Source organism: Euphorbia lathyris, chromosome 5, assembly GCF_963576675.1.
Source record: "Euphorbia lathyris chromosome 5, ddEupLath1.1, whole genome shotgun sequence".
Classification (NCBI taxonomy): Eukaryota; Viridiplantae; Streptophyta; class Magnoliopsida; order Malpighiales; family Euphorbiaceae; genus Euphorbia; species Euphorbia lathyris.
This window is the reverse complement of record NC_088914.1, coordinates 6,110,780-6,138,667: the sequence shown is the minus strand read 5'-3', so window position 1 is coordinate 6,138,667 and position 27,888 is coordinate 6,110,780. Positions and strand designations below refer to the sequence as shown.

The window sequence follows — 27,888 nt, the reverse complement described above, 5'->3', positions numbered from 1 at the left end:
ACAATTAGAAGCAGTGGACATGACTCAACACAAGTAGCAATGGCCAAAGAGTAAGGTTCCTCTATTGACCAAAAGATCAGATATGTTTTCAAGTGTTTTTCTTGCTCTATATTATAGGCCAATTTTCGGAAGCAGCTCAACACTTTAGGCTATCTTCTACTTAGGATTACAGATAAGCTAGAATGGCTTTCTAGCACAAATGCTGCTTATTGAAATTCCCTTCATTCGGCTTCTACGCAAGCATATGTTTCATGCGCTACGAGCAGACTAGACGAGCCATATCCTCTTGCTATATACGTACACATACATACACAAATATAAACAGACTAGATGCGACACAGACGCGGACACAAATACGAACACAGACAAACATGCCCACACAGACACACAAGAGAGACGCATATAGGTTGGTAGGCATGTAGCTATATAGCTTATAACAGATTAATAGGGTTACTAGCAGAGTTTCAAACTATGACTGGAACTCACACCACACCTAATTTCTTGCCAATTACTTAAGTAGGTCCTGAGTTGGTTGCTGCGTGGAATGCAAATGGAGATCTGGCTGGAAGCCAAGGCTTCTCCCGGTAACAACGTTGTTTTTCATTGCTTCAATCTGTGAATAGCATTCAACATTAACTTTCATTGCTTGATCACAGGTCAAGTACACCCCCAGAGTACACCCCCAGTCACTAAAGTTTAAGGTTTAAGGTTTGTGCGACGAGGGTTATTAAAGTCTGTTTTATGTCAATACAATCTCCAAAGTTAGCTTTATGTCAATAAAGCAAGGATCCAATGTTAAAGACTACTGAAGTGATGATGTGGCAAGTCAAATAGAAATTGCACTTGCCACATCGTTGCCATATCAGACCGTCTGCATATGTGATGACACTTGTCATGATTAATTTTACAAGGATGTGTAAAATAATTGATTTTCCTTTTCTGTCACATGTTATCTGCATGGCATCACATATGCGAACGGTCTAACGTGGCGAGCGAACGGTCTAACATGGCGAGTCAAATAGACACGTCATCTTTCCGGAGGTCTTTAACACGAAACTTAAAGTTTGGTGATTTTAGTGATACACATCAAACTTTACAGACTGTGCTGTCCCCGCACAAACCTTAAACTTTTCCTTGAACTTTTGTGACTATGGGAGCATTTGACCCTAAAAAAGATGATTGCTATATTCTCTTACCTCTCTCAGTAGAAGCTCCTTTTCCTTCTTCAGTTTAATTTCCTGAAAGAGCAAAAATATCAGCAAATTAAAATTAGATTCTTGTATTCTTAACATTCATCAGTGGGTGGGAAAGAAAGGTAAACATAGTTTCTTAATAAGGTCACAAAGTTGGTTTTGTATTAATAAATAGTTCATTTTTTTGGCATTTTGTATAGAGAAAGTCACTTTGAACATTTTCATTTTCATGTCAAATTCTTGTTGGAAGTACTGATCAGGATGTTTAGTCAACTCAACTAGGCCACTTGTATTATTTTACTGCAAGATTTCTATCATCTCGCAACATTCATTTAACCTAATAAATGGGTGTCACATACTTTTGGTGCTTGTGTGGCCTATTTGAATTGACTAAACGTCCTAGTCATCTTTCCGGTGAGAATTTGGGAAAATTATTGGGTCCTAGACTTTTATGTCACATGGAGGATCTTATACACGTTTTGACATGTTGTGATCCCATATGTCAAAATGTCTATGGCGGTCCTCCATGTGACTTGGAGAACTGGGACCCTGATACAAGAACTCTAAAAATGTTCAAAACGACTGTATTGGTACAAATCATAGTTGTTAAATCGAGTTTCGACTCGTGACTCGAAATCTCATTTTGCGAATCGGGACTCGTGAATCGAATTGAATCATAAGATTCAGATCAAATTCAAAATGCTATAAAAAAAATATATTAACCATATTTAACTTTAAATATTAGTCCAAAAATGCAATTTTAATATCTAAAAAGAAATTATATCAAATTATAAAAGAAAATAGAGGTAGAGAGAACATAGAAAATAGAAAGAATAGAGAGTAGAAGAAGATAATAACAAATAAATAAATAAAAAGAGAGGGAAGGTTTTGCAATTTGTAAAGTGAAGAGTCATCTAATTGAAACTAATTGTATTTCATAACTTATGTGCGTTTTTGAGTTGTTAAAATTTGATTTTTTTTAAATGGTGGTCTGAATAGGTGAATCGGCCGAATTGGTAGTGACTTGGCCGATTCATGAAGCTTGTCGTACCATAGATACGACTCGAATTCTTCATGAATCGAATCGAATCTTACGAGTCGACTCACGACTCGTACAATTCTAACAACTATCGTACAAATATATAAAGATTGAAGTAACTCAAGGCGTTGAATATGCAAAAATAGACTAGTCTTTCGAATTACTAGCATGATAACAAACTTGAAACTCCCCATGGAAGGAAGTAATTTCAGAAACAACTTTTCTTGCAGGAAGCATATAGGCGTTGAGACCGTTAATTTGACTCTATTCAAGTGACTTCAATTTGATCTACAACTCAAGTAGCAGTACGTTAACTAAATCCTCGTGTAGATAATTCTCTCAGTTTAGGCATTTTATTCTACAATAATCAGGTCTAGAGTCTCTTCATAGCATGACCCTTGTGTAAACTTGCCAGTTGAGAAGGGGATACTTATACTCTGTAGTTTGCTAGTGTATTTTCGAGTTCTTACATTTTGTTGGAGCGCTTTAACAGAATCCAGGACCAGTTTCATCTGCAAAAACATCTCTTGACAGTGAGAATACCAGTAAATTATATATATGATTAAGAACAGGAAGAAAAGCTTTATGATAAAGAAAAACACTTCATTCAACCAAACTAGGTTTTGATCCTCTAAAACTAATAGGGGTTGGAAATTAGATATGCTTCCTCTATTCAACCTGGTTTAGAGAAACTACATCTTCTTAGGGTGTGCTACATTGTTAGCTAAAACAGAAAGCTAAGACTGTATCTTAGGGTTGAAAAACTGGTAAATCATGTATATGATTAAGAACAGGAAGAAAATATTTATGCTAACCAAAGTAGGTTTTGATCCTCCAAAACCAATAGGGCTTGGAAATTAGATATGCTTCCTCCATTCAACCTGGTTTAGAGCAACTACATCTTGCTACATTTTTAGCTAAAACAGAAAGCTAAGACAGTATCTTCGGGTTGAAAAACTGGTAAATTGTATATAGGATTAAGAACAGGAAGAAAAGCTTTATGCTAAAGAAAAACACTTCATTCAACCAAACTAGGTTTTGATCCTCTAACACCAATAGGGGTTGGAGATTAGATATGCTTCCTCCATTCAACCTGGTTTAGAGCAACTACATCTTCTTAGAGTGCTACATTGTTAACTAAACAGAAAGCTAAGACAGTATCTTAGGAGACGATATAAATAAAGACTCGATTCATCTCAAAAAGGAAAATCTAAAGGCAACTTAAAGCAACTTTAAGGAGAGGAGAATTGCTTCATATAATATAATACATACCCCTATCTAATACACCCCTATCATGCCCAAAACCATTAGGACCAACATTGAATTCAATTTAAGGATCGGATGCTTAATAATTTGATCCAAAATCTTAACTTCATAAGTAAAATTCGACCATCCCCAATACGTGCTTCCATTTGAATAAGTCTATTTAGTGACTTTTTGTTCCCCTGCTTCTATCATTGGTGCTTTCGTAGACACATTCTAGTATGTAAATGCCTATTCTAGTATGTAAATGCCTGTTGGGCTTGAAAACATGTACAACACATGAAATTTATTAGCAAATGGAGTAGTTACTCAGCCAAAACAACTAACTCACCCAAAAGCTATCTATCTCAAAGTAGGAGAATTGATTCATATTACCCAGGAACAAAGATATTTCAAAGTAGGAGAGCTGTTTCATATTCACAAGGAAGGAGATATGTAGCTTAGCTCTTTAATTAAGTAATTTGGAATATCCAACAATCAAAGATATGGATATGTATGAAGTGAGCAACCTAAAGTCCACCAATGTGCTTTGGCTTACTGGTTCTATAATTTTCTCTAGTGCTTTAAGGCTGCACCTTTTAACCCCTGCCTAGAACCCTCAGAACCAAAAACTGCTTCAGTTGTAAATATACCTCTTCTTTGCCTGGAAGAGAACAATAGAACAATCCGATCACCTGGGATAGGCTTCTCTCATCCAGAGAGTGGATTGGAACTCATGGTCAGCTTTCTTTCCTTGGGGAAATGCAAACTATCTGTATTATGAAGTATGTTTGGAGTTTTTGGGAAATTTACTCCCAAATATAACCTGCTAGAGTAATAAAGCAAGTCCCTCTGACATATAGGCTGAGGGGCCTGATCCAAAAAAACAGATTCATTCTCTGAAGATGTCAGTCTTTAAAATTTACTATTAGTTCCCTGAACTTACTTGAAGTGGTCCTATAACTTGCTTAAACTGACAAGTTAACTGCATTCATGGTCCTCTTTAGTATCAGAAAATGGTCCTCTTTAGTATTAGAAATGGAATGCCAATAGTAGAAAGTTACATTTATGAACATCAAAACTACAAAACTTTGCATTTTATCTTTTTTGTATGCTTTTTGATCAAATTTTGACAATAACAGTCAACATAATGGACACGTGGAAAACACGTCAAACAAATTTTTTACGGATTAAAAACTAAAGAACATGTTAAACAGATGCTTTATGTGGATTAAAAACTAAAACAAAAATGACATGTCACCAAACCCAACACACCCAACATGTTTGTCGAAAAAATTGATACAGACCTGTCCCTTCTCAACCTGAATCATATCGGTTTAACCGGGTTGGATTTGATGACATTTGGCGTATGTCAGCTTGTCTGTTCCGGTGATAGTTAAGTTTTATGGCCTTGGTGTTTTATTTCTGATATTTTGAAGACTGTAGATGCAATCAACCATAACTATGCCCTATTGGTCTCTTGATATTGGTTTTGGTTAAAATGATACATCCTGATATTGGTTAAAAGGATGCATTCTTCAAGTTGCCTACTATTCTATGTAGTAATAGAAGTTTAATCAATGTCATACTAAGCAGATTCAGAAAGTAGACATCCTTAAAGTTCAGAGGGCACTAAGCAAATTTAAAAAGTTAGTAGACATCCTTAAGTATTTCAAAGCAGAAGCTGGAATATTTGCAGCAGCAGCAACTGTGTTTCTCACTTTACCCTATTTAGCATCGTGTTAGCCCCATAGTCAAAGATAATTCAAGTCCAATGGAATAATTTTCTTGTAGTTATATTCTATATAACCATATCAATGTATAAATAACATACCCCTTTTAAGACATGAAAATTCGAATTGGCATCTCTATATATTGGTGACTATATGGGAAGTGACTATAGACCGGGCTTGAAAGCTAAAACTTTCTGATAACATACAGTTGTCCTGCTCATCAATCAATACAGAGAGATCTGATACAGCTACCAAGTACATTTTAGAGGGCAATAGCAATTTTAAGCTGTTGAACAGAGCCAAGCTTTGGTATTTTCATCTTTCTGTCAAGAGGATTGGGTTAGGGACCCAAAATCTCAAATTTTGGTGTATAAAGTGGTATCATGTATCACCAACCTTTCTAGCTTTGATTTGAGCCAGTGCTTCAGCCACTTGTTTCTCCAATTTATCCAAGTCGTCTATTGAAAGCTTCTTAGCATTCTGATCTTCAAGTTTCCTGTGACAGTAAATTATGTAAACTAACCATCTATAATATCCCTATTCCTGGAAAAAAAAAATAACAAAATCCAACAACTAAATTTATCATATCATAGTACTAACAATCCATGTCTGCAACAAAATGTATTAAAAAAAAAAAAAAAAGGGCGGCCCGGTCGCATTACGCGTCCCCGCTGAGCGAGGGTCCGGGGAGGGGTCCCACCACAAGTGTGTATTGGGGGCAAGCCTTCCCTTGCCAATTTAATTGGCAAGAGGCCGCTTCTAAGACTCGAACCCGTGACCTCAGGTCACACGGCAACAACGTTTTACCGTTGCGCCAAGGCTCGCCCTCTTGCAACAAAATGTATTATTCGAAATAAATTGTGTGATTAAATCATCTATGATATGCTTTCATTGACATATATTGTGGTTATTAAGACTAGTTTGAGAACTTGCATGTCAATAGTTTGTAATAGGTCTGTATATGCTCCCCAGCATGCGTGCTTCACTTGATCTCTCTGTAAAAGTATTCAGCAATTAGATACAGAAGTACAATGCAACAAGAGGAGCAAGAACAGATTTTGCAGAAAATTGCCAGTGCATATCTTTACAAAGTATCTTTCACATTTTGTATAAATAAAGTCACTTCGAATATTTGCCAATTCTTGTCGAAAATGCTAACAATCAAGCCATATGTCCAGCTATATAAACGCTACATGCACGTAGCACCTATGTTCTGTTGCCTCCTAACCTTCATTTAACATTAATGTAAATAATCTAGTACTTGGGTTCTGACAGTAAATTAATACATATAGTGCTAATCAGCACTTCCTTAAAGAATATGGTCTGAAAATGTTCATAGTGACTTTATTAGTACGATTACAAAATGAGTTAGATTATCAAAACAAAATGAACTTTTGTGATTGCATTGACTAACGGTGGTGGGTGAAGTTTAAGCCACTATGAGAAAAAAAAAAAGTAGATTTGAAAGCCAAGTTGCAATATTATGCTGAAAACATTACCTCTGAATTCCTTTCAATATGCAGCCTGTACTTGTTGAGGATATCGGCCAAACTAAGCAAGAAAAAGGAACAACAAATGTTAAGTCTTTATCATGGATACGATTATTTATGTATCTAAGCTAGAGAACTTCATTACTACTGAAAACACACAGAAGAGGTAAAACAAATTGATGATTAAAATGGATTCTTTTGTCAAAACCAGAGGAACTGGTTAAATAAAGGAAACGAGATACTTGAGCACACATCATTTTATTCCTACTTTACCAATCACTTGCATTTCTAAAAGATATAACATAAATTGCCAGCAATGTATATGGTATTATATACATTAAAGAAGTAAATTGTAAATTTGGAGTATGAAGCTAATATTACCAACAATTATATAGAGAGATAATGTCAACAATGTATATGACAATAAAGAAGTAAATTGTAAATAAAGGTTTAATTCACCTTCAAAAATAACTCACATATTTAAACAGAGTGTAGTTTTCTGTTTAGATTTCTAATTAAGCGACAGGATATTTAATATATACAACACTAATACTAAGCAAATAGAGAAAAATACATAAGATGCCATATAATATGAAAAACTACATTTTTTTTTGTAGGAATATGAAAAACTATATAAATGTTAAACTTAAGATATATATATATTATATAAGGTTCTACCTAAGTTCTACAATTAGGTAACATAGTGGCTTTTCTCAGAAAACGATTGATGGTTCCTCCGAAACTGAGCATCGAAAGCAGACACTCAAAAGGTAGCATCCATGTTCAAACATAGCATGAGTTTTTTTTAGGATATAAAACTCAAAAGGTAGCATCTATGTTCAAACATAGCATGAGTTTTTTTTGATATAAAATGTAAGATGGAAAACGCAACCGACAACAACGTAACGACAAATAACCTAGTTGAAGGAACTCATAAGAGGCTGCCAGCAATGTCAACGCAAAGAAGGAGATTAACCGAACAGGCGGAGAGAGGAGACGAAGGTGACGTCGGATCAGATGACGATGCCAAAAAAGGAAGTCCAACACCCCATCACGAGTTGGCACGTAGATGTGGTTTCGACAAAACAAGCGGCGTACGTGGTTCACTTGCCTCAATTCCAATGATGAGACGGTGCAGATTGGCTGATCACGAGTAGGGGAAACCGGTGAGACCAGTTCAGATGAAAAAATATTTCACTCGACGAATGCGGAAGAAAGCATAGCCTCAATTCTAGAAAACTTAACCCATAAACCAAAAAATAGAAGCCAAACTAGACTCTAATACCAAGTAACAAACCATGTAAATAGAAAGAAATACATGACATACCATGTAACCTGAAAGACTATTTGAATATATTAAATGTTAGATGAATATACATGTATTTACAAGGTTCACTCTAAGGTACGTACTTATATAATTAAGCAAACATAAGAGGTCCACCAACAACCATCTAGTTGTCACAACAACCTAGGCATGCTTACATTTATTATACTTCCTCCTAAGTTGGATCATGAATTTTAATCATGCTCAATTCGGTACAGTTATAGGTTGCAGGTCTCCTCTCAAGGCGGTTCTCTTCCGTAAATGACTGGTTGTTTCCCTAAAATTGAACATCGAAGGCAAAAATGAAAATATAGCATCTCTCCTCAAACACGACACACAAAAAAATATCACTCAAAGAAACTAAAGCTTCTTTAGGATATAAAACCTAGGATGAAAAACGCAATCCAAAAGAATATAACAAAATGACTGGTTGAAGCAACTCGCAAGAAGAAGAACCTAGTTGAAGCAACTCGCAAGAGGCTTCCAAAAGAAAATAACAAAATGACTTGTCAAAACGGAGAAGAAGAACCTAGTTGAAGCAACTCGCAAGAGGCTTCCAGTAACACCAGTATGAAGAAGGAGATTCACTAGAAAATAACCAAACGAGCGAAGAGAGGAGACAAAGGTGATGTCGGACTAAATGATGACGTTGGTAAAGGATGTCCCAACACGCTATTATGTCTCGGTGCGTAGACGTGGTTTTAGCAAAACAAGCAACACATGTAGCTCACTTGCATCGATTCTAGCAATTAGACGATGTAGATTGGCTGATTGACAGTAGGGGAAACCGGTGAGGGGGGAGATGAGATTAGTTGAATTGAAAAAATATTTCACCCAAAAGTTGTTCCATGGAAGAAAGTAGAAACTCAATTTAGGGAAACTCAACCTAGAAACTAAGAAATAGAAGTCAAACTAAATTCTAATATCATGTAACAAACCATGTAAATAAACTGAAATACAAGGCATACCATATAATTTGAAAGACTACACATGAATATACATATATTTACATGATTCTTCCTAAGCTACTTCTACAATTAAGCAAACATAAGAAGCCCACTAGTAGCTATATAGTTGTCACAACTTATGCATGTTTACATTTATTACACCCCCTTAAGTTGGACCATGAATTTTAAACATACTCAGCTTGCTACAGATATAGGTAACAACTTGTAAGTCTCCTCCCAAGGTTGTTCCTTCCCGAAAATGACTGGTTGTTTCGCTAATACTGAACACAGAAACTCAAAATGTAGCATCTCTGCTCAAACACGATACACGCAAAATATCGCTCAAAGAAACTCAAGTTTATTTAGGATATAAAATGTAAGTTGACAAACATACTCGCAAGAGGCTACTAGCACATCAACACAAAAAAGAAGATTCACTAGAAAAATAATCGGACATGCAAAGAGAGGAGACAAAGGCGACGCCGTTTCAAATGACGACGTTGGTAAAGGACGTCCCACACGCTAATAAGTGTCAATGTGTAAACATGGTTTTAGCAAAACAAGCGGTGCATCTAGCTCACTGCATCGATTCTAGCAACCAGACAATGGGAAACCGGTGAGGGAGGAGATGAGATAAGCTGAGTTGAAAAAATATTTCACCCAAGAACTATTTCACGGAAGAAAGAAAAAACTCAACCAAGAACTAAGAAATAGAAGCCAAACTAGGCTATGATACCATGTAACACCAAAGAAATACATAAGATACCATGTAATCTGAAAGACTGTAGCATGCCAACCAGAAACCATCTAGTTATAGCTAAAGGAGTATTCTAAAGTTCTATTACTATCAATTTTCATAGATATTCCTAAAGAGTTCTACTAATGTTCCATGACTATTAATTTCGATAGATATTTTCAGGACTTTCACTAAAACTTGTAGATTTTCACAGCAATTTCGTTAATATTATAGATTTTCACTAAATGTATCTTCACAGACCAAGAACTACTAGACCGCGCCTTTCATTCTAGGGTGGCAGAGGGATCATACCATTCGAAAAGGATCTCAGAGATCCACCAAAGGATGAAAGCCGCAATCTTTCAAAAAATGGATTCCTATTCGAAAACAGAGAAAGAGGTCACTTTTATCCCGACTGGAGCAAGAGTAACAATATAGTTTATAATGCTACATCCACAAGGATAGTAAGTAAAATAATACGAAAAGAAAAAGAAGGGGTAACGAAATAACTATAACAAATGCGTCATAGGGTGATATTATACCGCAAGATCGAAACTTCGCGGTTGAGATTGTAACGTTTCATGAATTTTTCATTTATCACTCAAGGACGGCCCAAAATTTGGTTAGTCTGATCCATCATGAGCTACATGAGCTCCCAAAAAAATTTACTAAATAAATTGATAAGTCGCGCATTCCCGCTCCAACAAGCGAAACCAATCAAAGAGAAAGGGGCTCATCGCAGATAGGATTAGAAGGTCAACCCCTTTCAAACAGACAACATGACGAATGGGACACACTTTAGAAGAAGTCATATGAACCATGTAGATATTTTTTGTTTTGAATCCTACACATTAGGCTTCACGGTTTTAAAACGCATCTACATGTATTGGATTCTCCACTGTTCTAATAAGTTTCAGTTATTCTCTTTCCATTTTCGATGTGGGATTCAGTTCATTCCTACCCCATCACATTGCTCAGGCCTTTTACCTCGGCGTCACCCACTCCAGATTGGGTCATTACATGGCCACCAACTTCCACTTGGTTCATCCCTGAACCACACATCGTACGTAGAGAGTCAGCTCTGTACCAATTGAAACAACTTGGTCCAATACAATGTAGATATTGTCTGTTTTGGTTCAAATCCAACAATTCGGGCTTCACGGTTTTAAAACGTGTCTTCATGCATAGATTCTCACCTTACTAATAAGCTCCACTCTCTCCATTTTTGATGTGGGATTCAATTCATTCTTATCCCCGATTACCATCCCTTAAGGCCGCTCCTTGCTCAGGCCTTCTACCTCGGCGCCACCCAGTCCGGACTGGATCATTATAAAAAAGGTTTTCTAAGAGTTTCACTAGAATTTCACAAGTTTTCACAAAAGTTTCAAAGGTTTACTAAAAGTTATTATTGAATTATATTAAGATTCTGGTTTTAACCACGTAGTGTTCTGGATAGATCCCAACTATGGGAGTCACTTTTAAACTCATACCATATCCCATATGCATCGAAGCCCATAATGTGTCTAAATGTTGACTAAACTGATAACTCTATACAAAAGTGAGGTGAAATAACTAACCTCTCTTACATAATAGGAATGTCTCAACTTTTAGCACCAAAGTTTTACATGAGTTAAAAAAAAAATTCATAAACGTTGAATTGAATTTCACTAAAACAATTAGAAGCTTGATTAGGAGCTTTCTAACCATGTTTTTTTATTTTAAATATAAATGTTAAATTAAAGGCCTAATATACAAATAACCTCCTAAACTTATCTAAATGTTGCAACTGTCCTCTTCAACTTTCAATTGTAACAACTTGCCCCTCAAACTTGTCCAATTGTAAAACATAACCCCTCAAACTTGTCTAATTGTAACACATAATCTTAAATTGCTGATATGGACTGCAATTGAAGAAACACGTGAAATATACTAGTTGCAACGCTCGTGGAGTGTGATAATCAAATCTTTGGCATGATACGAATCCGGGAAAACGTTTTTATGATTGCTTCAAGTACGGGGTAAAAAAAATCCCAATTTGGGGTTATGTTTTACAATTGAACAAGTTTAAGGGATAAGTTGTTACAATTGAAAGTTGGAGACAAGTTCATGGATTATTTGTGTATTAGGCCTAAAATAATTTACTGTATTATAATCATGTATGAGATTTATATTTAAATAATATTATATGATGTAAATCTAACCTAAATACTAATTATATCAAATAGACCGATCAAACAAATTATTTTATAAAATTATTTTTATAAGCTATTTTATAATCGTACTAGAAATTTAAAAATACCTATTTTTAACTATGGCAAAAATGATACTAGTATTTAAGAGCTTCTTCCTTGTTGAGTGCAAAACTAATTGTACAGGGGATTTATTTCCTTTGGTTTTTTCTAGGGAATTAATTGAATGGTGAAATACTAAGAATCCTAATCCACTAGATGGTCAAATCCGAAATTCCAAGAAAGATATTGGATTTGAACATCAATCGGTCCATTAGAATCCATTAACATGAGAGGTTAGGGGCAAAAGCTAATTCCTGATGATAATTTAATATGTTTACATGTTTTTTTTCCTTGAATTAAGCAATGAGATAACCTATCAAAATAGGTCTAAAGTTTTTAAAAAAGTATCAATTTAGGTTTAACGTTCAAAATAGCATCAATATAGGTTTAACGTTTACAACATAATATCAATTCAGGCTTAACGTTTATAATATAGCATCAATTTAGGCCTCACGTACAAAATAGCACCAATATAGGCTTAACGTTTACAAAATAATACGAATTTAAGTTTAACGTTTACAAATAAACGTCACAATTAAATTAACCATATTATATTTTTTTTCTATTAACTTTATATGTTAATTTTTTATTTAGTTCTATTTTCTTATTTATTAGTATAATATAATTAATTAGTATTTTTACCTATTAAAATTTTATATTTGTTTTTCATCAACTATTTCATGACTCCTAAAATTTCATGGCTCATAACTAAAATACAATATATGCAAACTAAAAGTAATTAATACAGCTCTAAACTAGATAACTATAAGATTAAATTGGTTCAGTATATATAATTCTAAAAAATACAGCTATAAACTAGATGGTCTAATAGTGTTTTGTTTATAAACTAGATAGCTACGTCACTTACTTTTTAACAATTAAAAGACAAATGACCTCTTTTCTGCAAGAGGTCAAGTTGAGACGATTCCTACTTTTAAGGTCTTTTCTTTTGTCCTATGTTATCTCAAAGCCTTAAAAAAAAAAAAAAAAAAAATACTTGAAGGAAGGAAGAAAGCTTAAATAGCATTATTCCCTAATCTCTTCGAACTAGTCATCAAGAGTTACATCACTTGTAACTTTTTTTTTTTTTTTTTTAACTTTATGACCTATAAACAAAAACCAAAGCTTTTACATTTAGCAATTAATCCACTATGTAATGCTACTTCTTTTTATCCTGGAAATTAAAAACTAAATCATCACTTTCTAACTCTAAAAATCTTCCTCTCTCTTTATTTTTCTTTTTATCCGTCCAAAGTTATGTAATATATTTAACTCTTTAGGATACAATATTCGCTATAAAACTACAATAATGACAAAGCTCTCTTATTATGAAATAAGGTCTAGTTTTCTAATTTATTATCAAACATTGTATTTATATATTTATCGAATTCTAAAAAAAAATCAATTATCCGATTAAATTGATAGGTTTCAAAAGCCCTTTGTACTAGGGATTTTTAAATAATAGGTTAACAATTCCTAATGATATTTTTACTAACTTTATACCTAGACCAAATCTTCCTAATTATATTTTTCAATATGGGATTCCATACCTCGGAAAACCAGTTTGACTTTATGCCGGGAAGATTAACTATGGAAGCCATCCATCTAATGAGACAATTAATGGAGCACTATCGAAATAAGAAGAAAGACTTGCATATGGTTTTCATTGATTTGGAGAAGACATATGATAAGGTACCAAGGGAAGTACTTTGGTGGGCCTTAATAAGGAAAGGCATTTCGCGGAAATATGTTGACATCATAAAGGACATGTATGAGGGAGCATGTACGAGTGTACGCACCAGTGTTGGAAAGACTGAAGAGTTCCCTATTACGATTGGAGTGCATCAAGGTTCTGCACTAAGTCCATTTCTTTTTGCCATCGTTATGGATGAACTAACGAGTTCACTTCAAGATGGTATACCATGGTGCATGTTGTTTGCAGATGATATTGTGTTGGTTGATGAGACGAAAGAAGGAGTGGAGAGGAAGTTGGAACTATGGAGACAAACTTTAGAATCTAGAGGCTTTAGGCTGAGCCGAAGTAAGACAGAATATTTGGAGTGTAAGTTTAGCAGCGATAGGAGTAGGGAGGCAGGGCCAATCACCCTAGATGGGAGAGTTGTTCAGGCATCAGATTGCTTTCAGTATTTAGGATCTATTATCCAAACAAATGGAGAAGTAGATGGAGATGTTGCTCATAGGATTAAATCTGGTTGGGCGAAGTGAAAGAGTGCTACGGGTTTCCTTTGTGACCCCGGCATGCCAAATAGATTGAAAGGAAAATTCTACCGCACGGCAATCAGACCAGCACTGTTATATGGTACGGAGTGTTGGACAGTGAAACACTGTCATACTCATAAGATATCGGTGGCGGAGATGCAGATGTTGAGATGGATGTGTGGTCATACGAGAAAGGATTGAGTGAGTAATGAAATAATTAGGACAAAAGTAGGGGTTACATCTATTGAGAATAAAATGAGGGAAAACCGACTAAGGTGGTTTAACCATGTAAGACGAAGAGCGCTTGATGCGCCGGTTAGGAGGACTGAAGAGTGGCAAAGGGATGTAGTGGTGAGGGGGTAGGGGAAGACCTAAGCAAACTTGGAGGAGGGTGATCGGGAGTGATATGAGTTTATTGGGGATTGAGGAAAATATGGTAGTGGAGGAAAGAGTGGAAGGAGAGAATTTGTGTCGCTGACACGATCTGATTTCACGGTTTTATCTGATGGTTCATGTTAACCGATGCCGAATCATTTCGGGACTAAACTTTGTTGTTGTTGTTGATTCCATACCTCGTATTTAGCTTCCAACAATTTTTCCAATAGAGAGAATGTCAAATGCCCATTTGATTTCATGGTGGGTATCTTGCACTTAAGTGATATTCCCTACAATTTAGGTGCTTTATTTCATTGGTCTCTCATCGGGTTTTGTTTTCTCGATCAATATTTTTTTTCATCTTCATCTTTTCGGATCTACTTTTCTCAAGCTCGTATGGCGAAATTCACAGTGAAGAAAAATTTGACTATTTCAGTAAAAGAAGATCCAACGTTTTCAAGCACTTGAGGAGCAACTACGTCTCTGGCCAGTTTGGTAGAATCCTAAAAGGTTGTAGATCGTAGAAAGAGTAGAGGCGAAGATAATTAATCCACTTTTTTCAAAAGCAAATGTGTTTTTATTTTTTCGACTGCTATTGATCACCTCCATCTAATCTTTGGTTGAATTTTTTTATTGCGTTTTTTTGTCGATAATTTCAGTTTTGGGATAGGATGTCTCTAGAGATGACTATGGTTTTTTTTAGTATGTTCTTTGGAAGTGTGAGTCTCCTCCACATTATGAGCTAAGTCTTGGACCCTTCAAGTGAAGATTTCTCTAAATAGTGCAGCATCACTAAGAGTTCACCATTAATTCCACGTCCTCAAATTCGAACAGTCAATTAGGGTTTATCGTGAATTGTCACACTCTTTCGACATAAGACTAATGACCAATAATGAAGCTAATACAGATGTTTTGAGGTTGCAACTACAACACCCTTAAACACTATCTCCTCATGGAAAAGGCCACTTGGAACCACCACTTTCATGGTGGATTTCAATGGGCGAGAGTACAGTGAACCTTATGTATCGTCTCCCACCACCACTGCTAACAACCATGGGAGCATCAAAATATTGCACCATACTCGAAGCAGCTAGTATTCATTACTTGCTAGGTTCCAAGAGTCTTTGCCATTGGGGATAAAAGCTAAGTGGAAAAATACTCTTATGGACTTGGTATAACTTCAAGGCTTTGTTTGGATAAAGTATAATTAAAGTAAGGTAATGTAAGTAAGGTGTATGAAATAACTTGTTATGTTTGGATAGAAAGTAAGGTAGGTGATGGTTTAATAATGTAGTTATGTATATGATTATTCTTATATGCTTTCATTTGTATAAATCAAATAAAAGAAAGTATAATTTTGAAAGAAAAAGATATGTATTATGAAACTACCCAAAATTCACCATCACATACTCTCACTTACTATACTCTTCAATTACACCTTAAAACAATTAAAGTTATCTAATTACATTTATCTTTACCTACTTTAAAATACCACTATCCAAATAATATGTAAAGGAATAGGTTAACAAGTTCTTTCCGATTATATATAATCTTATATTCTTCAAAGACACACTTACCTTCGATGAAATTTGGGTAGAAAAAGATCCTAAAAAAGGTGGAGTTCTCTATGAAGTTTATTGAGATTATTATAGGAAGGGAAAGATTTTAGCTTGAAAGCAAAGAGTGAGACGACATCTGTCCTTGGACACTTCTTGCCCTCGCTGTCCGGCCCCGGAGAATCTGCTACATCTGTTCCGTGACTGTGCGGTTGCTCATCGCTTTTGGTGTTCTGTTATACCTCACATCTTCTATCATAAGTTCTTTACTGCTGATCTACATGCTTGGCTTTTGGAAAACTTGAACTGCGCCTTTGTATACAGGAATACTCCTTAGTCAATATTTTTTGGATTTGCAGTTTGGGGGTTATGGAAAGGGCGCAATGACTTTCTTTTCAAAGGGAACTCGTTTGTGGTTGTTAATATTGACAATGTGTTGAAACTTTGCAATGAATTTTTGAAAGCTCAGGAGATGTTGTGTACCAGTTCTATGCTGGTGCCTAAATTGGTTTGGATTCATTGGGAACCTCCAGTTGCGGGTTGGTGGAAGCTAAATACTGAGGGGGCTTGTAAAGGTAACCCGGGGATGGCCTCTGCAGGGGGACTCATAAGAGATATGAATGGCTGTTGGGGCGGTGGGTTTGGACTGAATATTGGCTTCTGTACTTCTACTGTCACTAAACTCTGGGGCCTTTACTTTGGTTTACTCTTAGCCTGGGAGAAGGGCCTTAAAAAGGTGGTTATTGAGCTTGACTCCAAAGTGGTGCTGCACTTCATGACGAACATGGTTGCAATTCATCATCCATTCTCCTGGCTTATTTACAGATGCATCTCTCTTCGTGATAGGGAGTGGGATATTCGGTTTGTCCATGTGTTTAGGGAAGGGAACAGAGCGGCTGACTGGTTGGCGAACTTCGCAGGTTCTTGTTCTTTGGGTCACCATGAGTTTGGTGCGCCTCCTGTAGGCCTCCAGAAAATCCTCTCAGATGATCACAGGGATTCGGTCCGTAGTAGAATTGTAAGGATGTAATTTGTGCTTGGGTTCTGCTTCCCCGTTGTTGTTCTGGGCTTATTACCTTCTTTGTCTAACCAAAAAAAAAAGACCTCACGCTTAAAATGGTTAAGAAGTTTATAAACTAAAATATTTAGGAGGAAGCCTGAAACATAAATACATTTATAGTTACCATGATCCATCTTTTAATAACTTTCAAAAGCCAACTAAGTAGAAAACGATGAACAGTTTTAGAAAAAATAAAAAAAGCACTCAAAACAAACCACACATAAATTGCCAAACGATAAGGACAATAATGAGATCTTAGAAAATAAAAGAAGATTCTTTTTGTCTAATTAATTTGTGCTCTCCCTGATACATCAATTTGAAGAAAAGAATTTGTAAAGCTTTTACTCTCCCATCTAAGTTAGTTTTTCAGTAAATATTTTTTTACTCAAAGGTTGGAAGCCATAGAAGAAGTGGAAAATGAGCATCCAACAAGGTTACCACTCAATCTCCTAATTTTAATCCAAATGGTTTAAACTAATGAGGTTTTTTATCTACATACCATCAATATAAAAAGTTATATCTAAAATACGTGAACATTTGCATTATTTTGAAATTTTTATCTTTGAACACCAAGAGCATCATATATATATATGTTTGAATCCCAAGTCTTTTCGTTATTTTAGAACTTTTTATTTGGTTTTTAGACTACTTTTAATTGTTGAACCTGTAAGGAACTTTTTGTACAGATTTTCTCAAAAGCGCTTTACCTTTTGTGTTGGGAGAATTTTTTCAAACTTTTCCAAATTCAATATATACTATATTAGAATCTCATGCATAATGTAAACCAAAAAAAAGAATCTCATGCATAATTTTAACTCTTCAAATTTATTGATTATTATTCTGAATTTGAAAAGCCTAGCAATTTTCATATTTTTGGAAGAAAAAAAATGCATTCATTTAAGTGGATTGCATAGCAAAGCTCTTTAGATTGCTATTAAACCCATGTAGCATAAGATATTGGCAGGGATAGAATGTTCTAATACATCTTTAATCCATGTTTTTGTATGTGCTAATACATCTTTAATCCATCTTTGCCTTACTTTAAAAAGGTTCTATTTACCCCACTAAATTTGCTAAAAGTGACTATTAACCCCTTAAAATTCACGCGGTGGAGCAAGCATAAACAAGTTTAGAGGACAAATAAACTACTTAACTAAGTTGAAGGATTTAATAAGTCAAATTAAGCAAGTTCAAGAGGTAAATTGAAAGTTTTCAAAGTATAGAAGGTTAATTGACTTTGTTGGACAAGTACAAGGAACTAAAAATGAATTAAGCCTTTTTATATATTACCAACTATATTATATAGCATGTATGACCATAAGCATAACGCAATAATTAAAAGTTAATTAACTACCCAGTGGTTGTAGAATATCATGTCGACTAATTATATGATCCTAAGCCTATTAGGAAGCCTTCTTGAAGTTTTAAATTTTTTGACAGAACATCAAAGCTGAGATATAAAGAATAGTTATAGCATTAATTTTAGAAAGTTACAAGCGTCAAAACAAATTAGAATACAAATCAAATGTAACTCAAACGTATACATCAATTTTGTAAGTCTTTTTGTTGTAAGTAAAAATATTTTACCTGCAGAGTTCAACTTTATAACTCTAACTTTCTTCTTTTGAAATGCATTACATTGGAACAGCAAGAAATTGGTTTCGTTTTCTACCTCTAGCTAGAAATTCCTTTGATCTCTTTCTTCCTCAAAGCCTGAACTTGCAAAACAAGTGGCCCAACTCAAACCCGGTTTAGGTGGCTATCCATCATTCTATGTTTTTGTTATCATCAAACCGTAGCTCGACTGATGATTAGCTTCTATGAAGATGATCAAGCTAAATTTAGCCATTATCAACAAGAAGAGAATATCGACCTGTCTTAATGATTGAATTGGTTGAAGGAAATAAAATAAAATGATAACACCAAATTCTGATTCAATGGCATAGTTAGTGAATTTGTAACAAACAAACAAAAGCAACAACAAAACAACAACAAACAAAACTAACATAAATCTCAGTACGAGTATTTGGATTTGGTATTCATGCAACAGCAATTAAAAAGTATATTTTAGCCTCTAAACCTATACTATACACAATAAATAACAAGATTGGCCTACGTATTTTTTGACTAAAATATGGTAACAAACATGCAAAAGTAATTAACGTTAGGAACTACATATCAAACCATAGTCTATGTCATTGTGAAAGGCGAACCTGAGGATCCAAAGGAACAAGGCAATAGGCTGAAGGCGTTAGCACCCCAAAGATGGACGTTGTCACTTAGGCAACAGGCAAGACACACCTTTGTGCGCCTAGCCGTGGTTATAAGAGGAGCGCCATGGCGAGCCGACTTGACACATGGGTCTTTTAGAGTTTTAAAGGAGTTGGATACATGTCCTTTTTTTTTTTTTTTTGAAAAGAGTTGGATACATGTCTAATCCAGCGTTCGAGAAGCTCTAGCAGTTCTTAAAGTTGAGAATGAAGAAGAAATTGACTTTGTAGATGAGCATGATGAGAATGAAGAGGAACGCATACTAGAAGAAGATTTTGATGATGTTGGAAGGTGAATGATGGTGATGGTGTGGTAATGGTAACGATAGATGAACTTTAAAACTATTGATGAGAAGTAACTATTAGTTAAGTATTATCATTTACATATACTTTTATTCTTTTAGTGCATCTGGTGTGGTTTAGCGTGTAGCTGCGCCTTGAACCAAAGCTCTAGAACTCCATACACCTTAGTGCACCCTGCGCCTTCTTTAATAATAATGGTCTATGTAAATAAGCTATAACATGAGTACAGATAACCTTCAACTAGCATAGTCCAAAAGTCTGACGTCGAATGTTATCATATCTAGTTAAAAGACAAAAGAAAAGAAAAGAAAAGGTGTCCCTTACGGTTTGCCCGGCTATAACTTTGTTGCCACTTGCTACACAGTCTTACTTTCTATGATCGTATGACAAATAGGATTAAAAGCTAGCGGTAATTTAAATTTATTTATAAACGCAAGGTTCAAAATAAATTACAAAAAATTTATGAAATATATGAATGTATAGGATCCAAGCCTCAACTTACATACAACAACAACAACAACAAAGCCTTAGTCCTGAAATGATTCGGGGTCGGCTAACATGAACCATCATATAAAACCGTGAAAATCAAGTCGTGTCAGCGACACAGATTCGCTCCCTCCACTCCGTCCTATCCACTACCATATTTTCCTCAATTCCCAATAAACTCATATCACTCTCGATCGCCCTCCTCCAAGTTTGCTTAGGTCTTCCCCTACCCCTCACCACTACATCCCTTTGCCACTCTTCGGTTCTCCTAACCGACGCATCAAGCGCTCTACGTCTCACATGGCCAAACCACCTTAGTCGGTTTTCTCTCATTTTATTCTCAATAGATGTAACCCCTACTTTTGTCCTAATTATTTCATTACGCACCCGGTCCTTTCTCGTGTGACCACACATCCATCTCAACATACGCATCTCCGCCACCGACATCTTATGGATGTGGCAGTGTTTCACTGCCCAACACTCCGTACCATATAACAATGCTGGTCTAATTGCCGTCCGGTAGAATTTTCCCTTCAATCTATTAGGCATGCCGGGATCACAAAGGAAACCCGTAGCACTCTTCCACTTCGACCAACCAGCTTTAATCCTATGGGCAACATCTCCATCTACTTCTCCATCCGTTTGGATAATAGATCCTAAATACCGGAAGCAATCCGAGGCCTGAACAACTCTCCCATCTAGGGTGATTGTCCCTGCCTCCCTACTCCTACGGCCGCTAAACTTACACTCCAAATATTCTGTCTTACTTCGACTCAACTTAAAGCCTCTAGATTCTAGAGTTTGCCTCCATAGTTCCAACTTCATCTCCACTCCTTCTTTCGTCTCATCAACCAACACAATATGTTTTACAAAAAAAAAATTGCATTACTCACTCAATCATTCACACTTTTGACTAATGATATATAAACAAATATGTTTGTATCTATATTCATGTTAAACAACAACAAAGCCTTAGTCCCGAAATGATTCGGGGTCGGCTAACATGAACCATCATATAAAACCGTGAAAATCAAGTCGTGTCAGCGACACAGATTCGCTCCCTCCACTCCGTCCTATCCACTACCATATTTTCCTCAATTCCCAATAAACTCATATCACTCTCGATCACTCCAAATATTCTGTCTTACTTCGACTCAACTTAAAGCCTCTAGATTCTAGAGTTTGCCTCCATAGTTCCAACTTCATCTCCACTCCTTCTTTCGTCTCATCAACCAACACAATATCATCTGCAAACAGCATGCACCATGGTATACCATCTTGAAGTGAACTTGTTAGTTCATCCATAACGATGGCAAAAAGAAATGGGCTTAGTGCGGAACCTTGATGCACTCCAATCGTAATAGGAAACTCTTCAGTCTTCCCAACACTAGTACGTACACTCGTGCATACTCCCTCATACATGTCCTTTATGATGTCAATATATTTCCGCGAAATGCCTTTCCTTGTCAAGGCCCACCAAAGTACTTCCCTTGGTACCTTATCATATGCTTTCTCCAAGTCAATGAAAACCATATGCAAGTCTTTCTTCTTATTTCGATAGTGCTCCATTAATTGTCTCATTAGATGGATGGCTTCCATAGTTGATCTTCCCGGCATAAAGCCAAACTGGTTTTCCGAAATCTTCACCGTCCTCCTTAGCCTTTGTTCAATCACTCGCTCCCAAAGTTTCATAGTATGACTCATTAATTTGATTCCCCGATAGTTGGCACAATCTTGGACATCGCCTTTGTTCTTATACAAAGGGATTAAGGTACTTTTCCTCCATTCTGATGGCATCTTATTGTTTCTCCAAATTTTGTTGAAGAACGTCGTCAACCATTCGATTCCTCTTTCTCCCCAAACATCTCCAAATCTCAATAGGGATGCCATCAGGTCCTACTGCTTTCTTCAACTTCATCTTACTTAATGTCATTTTGACTTCACCCTTTTGAATTCTCTGCAGGCATTCATGATTTATCATATCGTGATGGATACTTATATCTCCAACATCTTGTTGGCGATCTCCATTAAATAAGTCATCAAAATAGGACCTCCATCGTTCCTTGATATCCTTATCTCCAACTAGGACTTTCTGGTCCACATCCTTCACACATTTAACTTTTCCGAGATCTCGCGTCTTCCTATCTCTCATCCGAGCAATTCTATATATGTCTCTTTCCCCTTCTTTCGTATCCAATCTTGTATACAGATCCCGATTCACCTTTGCTCTAGCATCTCGTATGACCTTCTTTACTTCCCTTTTAGCCTCTTTGTATTTTTCGTAGTTCTCGTCACTCCTACATTTCCCCAATAGTTTATAGGATTCTCTCTTACTCTTTACTGCTTGTCGTACTTCTTCTGTCCACCAAGATGTGTCCTTACCCGGTGGCATGCTACCTTTAGATTCCCCTAGAACTTCCTTCGCTACTTCCCTTATACTATGCTCCATCTTATTCCATATCGAATCTATATCTGAATCCATATTGCAAGTCCAAATATCTTTTTTGGTCATCTCATCCACAAATTTTTGTTGATTCTCCCCTTGCAATTTCCACCACTTAATCTTAGTCTCTACTTGAGGTGTTTGTTTTCTTATACATTTCCTACTTCGAAAATCTAGCACCACTACTCTATGTTGGGTTGTCGTACTCTCACCAGGGATCACCTTACAATCAATATTCATGTTATACAATACAATTTAGCTTATATAGCCTCATTCTTAATTTGTAATTAGTAGTCCTAATCTTCACTATTACACGCATAACCTTTCCCCGTTGCACTAAAGCAATTGTCAAATTTGCTAATGACACTTGCAATTTTGCATGTATATAGATATATATCATAAATATTCTTCTTGGTGACTTTGTTCAACTAATTAGTTGAACTGAAACAGCTCACTAATCACAAGTAAATTAGTAGCTCTTTTATGAAAAATACAAATAAAAATCTACTGTAAAAGCTTGATATGGATATGACAGGAAGAATCAAAATTGGAAGACGTTTCTAGATACGCAATCGAGTGAATGGATGAGTCTCTTCAAACGGCAGCGTGCAGGAAGCACGAACCTGTACAGAGAGAAAGACACGTATCTAGAGAGGGAGAGAAATATTCGAGAACAAAGAGGTGATCCAGTATTCCTAGAAAACTGACGGACTCAAAAAGTAGGGAACCGCTTGCTACTTAATTCGTGAGAACGCGGTGATCTTTCTTCCATGTATGGTTATCTGTATAAATCCCAAAATCATGAATACTTTCAGATTCAAAATTGAAAATATAGTCGGTTTGCGAGTTTCAATGAAGAGTAACATGAATCGGAGGATAAATCACTGTTAAATTCAATTTTATAAAAAGAATAAAAATGAAAAAAATAAAACAAGCGGGGAAAGAACTGATACGTGCAACAGTGATGTTATCTCTTTCTAAAAAAAATCATGAACAGGAAATGCAAATCCAATAATCAAACACAAAGGGAGAGATGCAAAAATGTAGTGATGGAGCAAAAAATTGCTATAAAAGCAAGAGTGCGCCAATGAAAAACTAACAATGGCGCCGAATCCCTAGAATTACACGAGAAACCGAGCATTCAACGGTGAAAATCGAGGGAATTAGGGAGCTGCAAAATAAGCTAATACGAAACTAAATACTTAACGAGATTCATAAGCTATAATTTTCTAGGTGAAATCAGAATTAAAAAGTAAGAAAGTAAGAGGCGCACCTGTTGCTGCTGTTGCAGAACTGGTAAAGTTTACCGCTGCCGGAGAAAATAATGACGCCGATCTCAATATCGCAGAGAACGGAGAGCTCGCGAGCTTTCTTGAACAAGCCATTCCGCCTTTTGGAGAAAGTCACCTGGCGGATGCTCTTCTCTTCGATTGGCTTGATCGCTATCTTCTTTCGCCCCATTTCCCGATCCGGATTACTCCCTCCCTAGTTTGATACTGTAGAACTTGCATCATATAATATCTTGAGATAGGGGAGAGAAGGAAACAGAAGAAAGAAGAATAAATTGAAAAAGTTAAAAAAGAAAGAATATAATTTATATATGTGGGCGAGAACCCAACAAAATGACCAAGATATTTTTATAGATATTTGAATAGAGTAAAAATTTGCAACAATTACTAATTTTAGATATTTATTTTTTTGGTAGAGGGATATTTTTAAATCTATATCTGGGGGAACAACCAACAAAATCAAAATCGCCAAAGATATTTTTATAGATAAGTACCAGCAATAGCAACTTTATCTTTATTGTCCTTACCAAAAATAAACTTTTTCTTTTTTACACAAATAAATAATATCTTAATGTATATTTATACCTTATTGTCATCCTAAACATTTAAAATAATCTATCATACATTGTGGCAGAGTCAGAGCTCAAAATCCAGAGGGATTCCACTGCATGAATTTTTTTTTCTTAATAACGACTTAAGGTTTTGATTCACAAAAGTCAAATCAAAAATTTCAAATTTTGAATAATGTAAGGGTAAATTTGATCTTAATTGGAAACGTGAGGTGCAAAACAATTAAGCTTCAATATAAAGCAAGGATAAAGTGTAAAAATACCCTAACGTTTACACTTAAGAATAATTTGACCTCTAACATCTAAAATGATGTAATTTTACCCTTAACATTGGTAACAGATGTGTATCATTTTATCATCCATTAGTAACAGATCACAAATATATGATTAAACGTGAAAAAATTTAAAAAATATAATGTATTAATATTACTAATTAAGAGCTAAGATACAAATAGTCAATTTAAACTAAAAAAAATTACAATTAATAATAATAAAGGAGAAGGAGGTTTAAGGGAAAAAATGGAGAGAGAGAGATTTGAACATGGGACCAATTGGATGTGAAAGTTTCTTTACTTACCACTAAAACCAACTATGCAAACTTAATTTTATATCATTTTGTCACGTCCTATATTATAACTACTAATTTTAACTATCTTGGGGGCTGCTCGGGGCTGAACCACTATTCCTCAAGGGTATTCCGGAGGGCCGGAGGGTCGGCCGACCCTCTCCGCCCCCTCTGGATCTGCCCCTGATCATACATCTATATTTGGCTATAAAAATCTATCATATATTTATAGTTGACTTTAAAAATCTATAATACATCTATAGTTCGCTCATTCGGACCTCCTGCACACAAAAGCGTTGATAGGTTATAGTTGACAATTGAGATGGCATATGTGTTATATGATAAAAGAAAAGCGTGTGAATTCGTTTCGTATACCGCCTCATCTGTCAAAGATGACAAATCAACGATATTTGTGTAATGAGGTATATGGAGAAGAAAAGGTGACTAGAATATATTTTTTTGGTAGAATTCTAGACTAGAATATTAGATACTCAGATATAAATATGTCAGATGTTTTTTTGTCTTTGTCTTTGTCTTTGTAGTTGATTTTTAACAATAAGGTTTGTGGCTAATATATCGTCACCACCGACATAAATGATGGTTCAAAATTAATAAACCTAGCTGTAAATAGGTATATGGAGAAGAAAAAAAGACCCACAAAATAATAATTAAGGCTTAATACATCATTCGCTTAATATATCATTCGTTTAAACTTTCAAAGTGTATTGATAGCCCTCTGAACTTGCATAAAATGTTCAGTTAGTCACCTTAATTTGCGTAAAATGTAATCAATTGGTAATTCGGTTGCAAAAAAAAAGTAAGTTAAATGCGGAAAATATATTGCACGCGTCTTAAAAAAGTAAAACAATCAAGATCGGGATGTTGCGGTTGTAATATTAGAGGATACAAGGTTTATAGTTGAGCAATTAATAATTTTCTTTATACTCTATTCTTGAATTATGTAATAATATTCTAAGACAGGCGGAATACATTGGATAGAGAAGATTTGTGTTTGATGAGTTTTCAAAAGGTTTAATTTGTGGGTTTGATTCGAAGAAGAAATTGATTGGAGAAGGAGAAGGAGAAGGAGAAGAATGAGAGGAAGAGAGGGGAGAGATGGTAGAGACGGTGGAATTGATTTTTTTATTTTAGTTTTGGGATTTGTTTTTTATAATTAAATAATAAGGAGGTAATTTATAAAATAAATAAATATAAGAATAAAAATAACTCTTTTCCATTTGATTTTTGACTTTTAACTTTTTTAACACATTTAATCAATTTTGACTGTCGTTGCTAACGGAATGAACCACAAAGTATCGATTTGCAAATTTTTAAATCACATAGTTTGTGATTGAAAACGAGTGTAACCACAAGGTTTATTTTTATACTTTTCCCTTATTTTTAAATAGTATAATACATATTTGAATTGATTTTATATAAAAATTTATTGACTAACAAATAAAAAATATAAAAATAAATTTGATTAATCCCCGACTAATCTTTGAGGGTTTATCTATCCGATTAGCACATAACGTTTTTTACAACCTTAATTGTAATTGAAATAAACTTTATATTTTATAAAAAAAATGGATTGAAAGAAAATTATACTATAGTTTCAGTCTAATAAATCTTACTAATAATAACATGATAATTGTATAACTTTATTGTTTACATCAATTATTTTCCGATAAAATGATGTACATCTTATTTTTATTAACCGGATCCATTTCACTTGGTTTATTATAGAATGTTTTGAATTAATTTAGAGGTATTAAACAGACTTAAATTGACTACTCTGAAGCCATGTATAATTATTTTAAGAGTTAATTTCAAATAAAACTAATGTGGTTTTATGTTTTTGCAGATCGGTATCTATGATTTTTTATTACAAAAAATACCTTTCGGTTGGCATTGATAGCCATTTTGGGTTGCCTTTGCCAAATTTGTCTGATAACGACTTCAAAATTAAAATTCTCAAGAATTAATATATTTTAAGCAACTTTAATTTTTTAACTTTTTAGGTTTGAGGTCATTTAAGTGTTTTGTAGGAGGGAGAAATTTAATGTTTTAGAGAGAGAAAACTCAAAAAATGATAATTTTGAAAATAAAAAATATGGTTCCATATTAAATAGGACACTAAACAATTTTAATTATTGAAAATTTTTATTTTAAGGTCGTTATCGGCCAAATTTGGCAAAGTCATCCTAAAATGGTTAGCGATACCAACCACGTGATTTGTTTTATCACACAATAATCTGTAAAAATATAAAACCACAGAAGTTTTATTTAAAATTACCCTTTATTTTAAATAAAAAAAATTATGAAAGAAAAAATATGACGAAGATTTGGATACATAAGGATTTTTTCCCTAGGTATATATTTTGTTTGTCATTAAATTCAATTAATCAATTCAAAATTATTCTTTTTAAATCACTCATCTCTGGATTAAAATCTACTGCATATACATGTTTATACACATTTATCATCAATGACACGATATATTTTACTTAGGGGTGTATACAAATTGATTAATCTATTAAATATAACTAACCCAGTCCAATCAAATCCATATATTTTTATTCTAATAATTTTATCCATGAGTTATTGATTAATTGGATGGGATTGGATTGGATTGGGTTGGATTAGATTAGGTTAGGTTAATTTTTAATTCAAATATTTATATGTATTTTTTTATTCTATTATTTTCAGTTTAAAAATAATTTTATTATATTTTTTTTATTATACTTCATATATTAA

General features: G+C 34.8%; 1 protein-coding gene across 1 annotated transcript; it reads right to left on the bottom strand.

The window, feature by feature from the left end:
• Positions 1-26: 26 nt before the first annotated feature.
• Positions 27-24,267, bottom strand: LOC136229162 (MADS-box protein FLOWERING LOCUS C-like). The gene is made up of 7 exons (XM_066017748.1): positions 23,982-24,267; positions 6,707-6,758; positions 6,141-6,202; positions 5,604-5,703; positions 2,703-2,744; positions 1,197-1,238; positions 27-613 (listed from the first exon to the last, which is right to left on the bottom strand). The coding sequence occupies exons 1-7, from the start codon at positions 24,167-24,169 to the stop codon at positions 509-511; spliced, it is 591 nt and encodes a 196-aa protein (XP_065873820.1). The 5' UTR covers positions 24,170-24,267; the 3' UTR covers positions 27-508.
• Between the last annotated feature and the right edge of the window lie 3,621 nt (positions 24,268-27,888).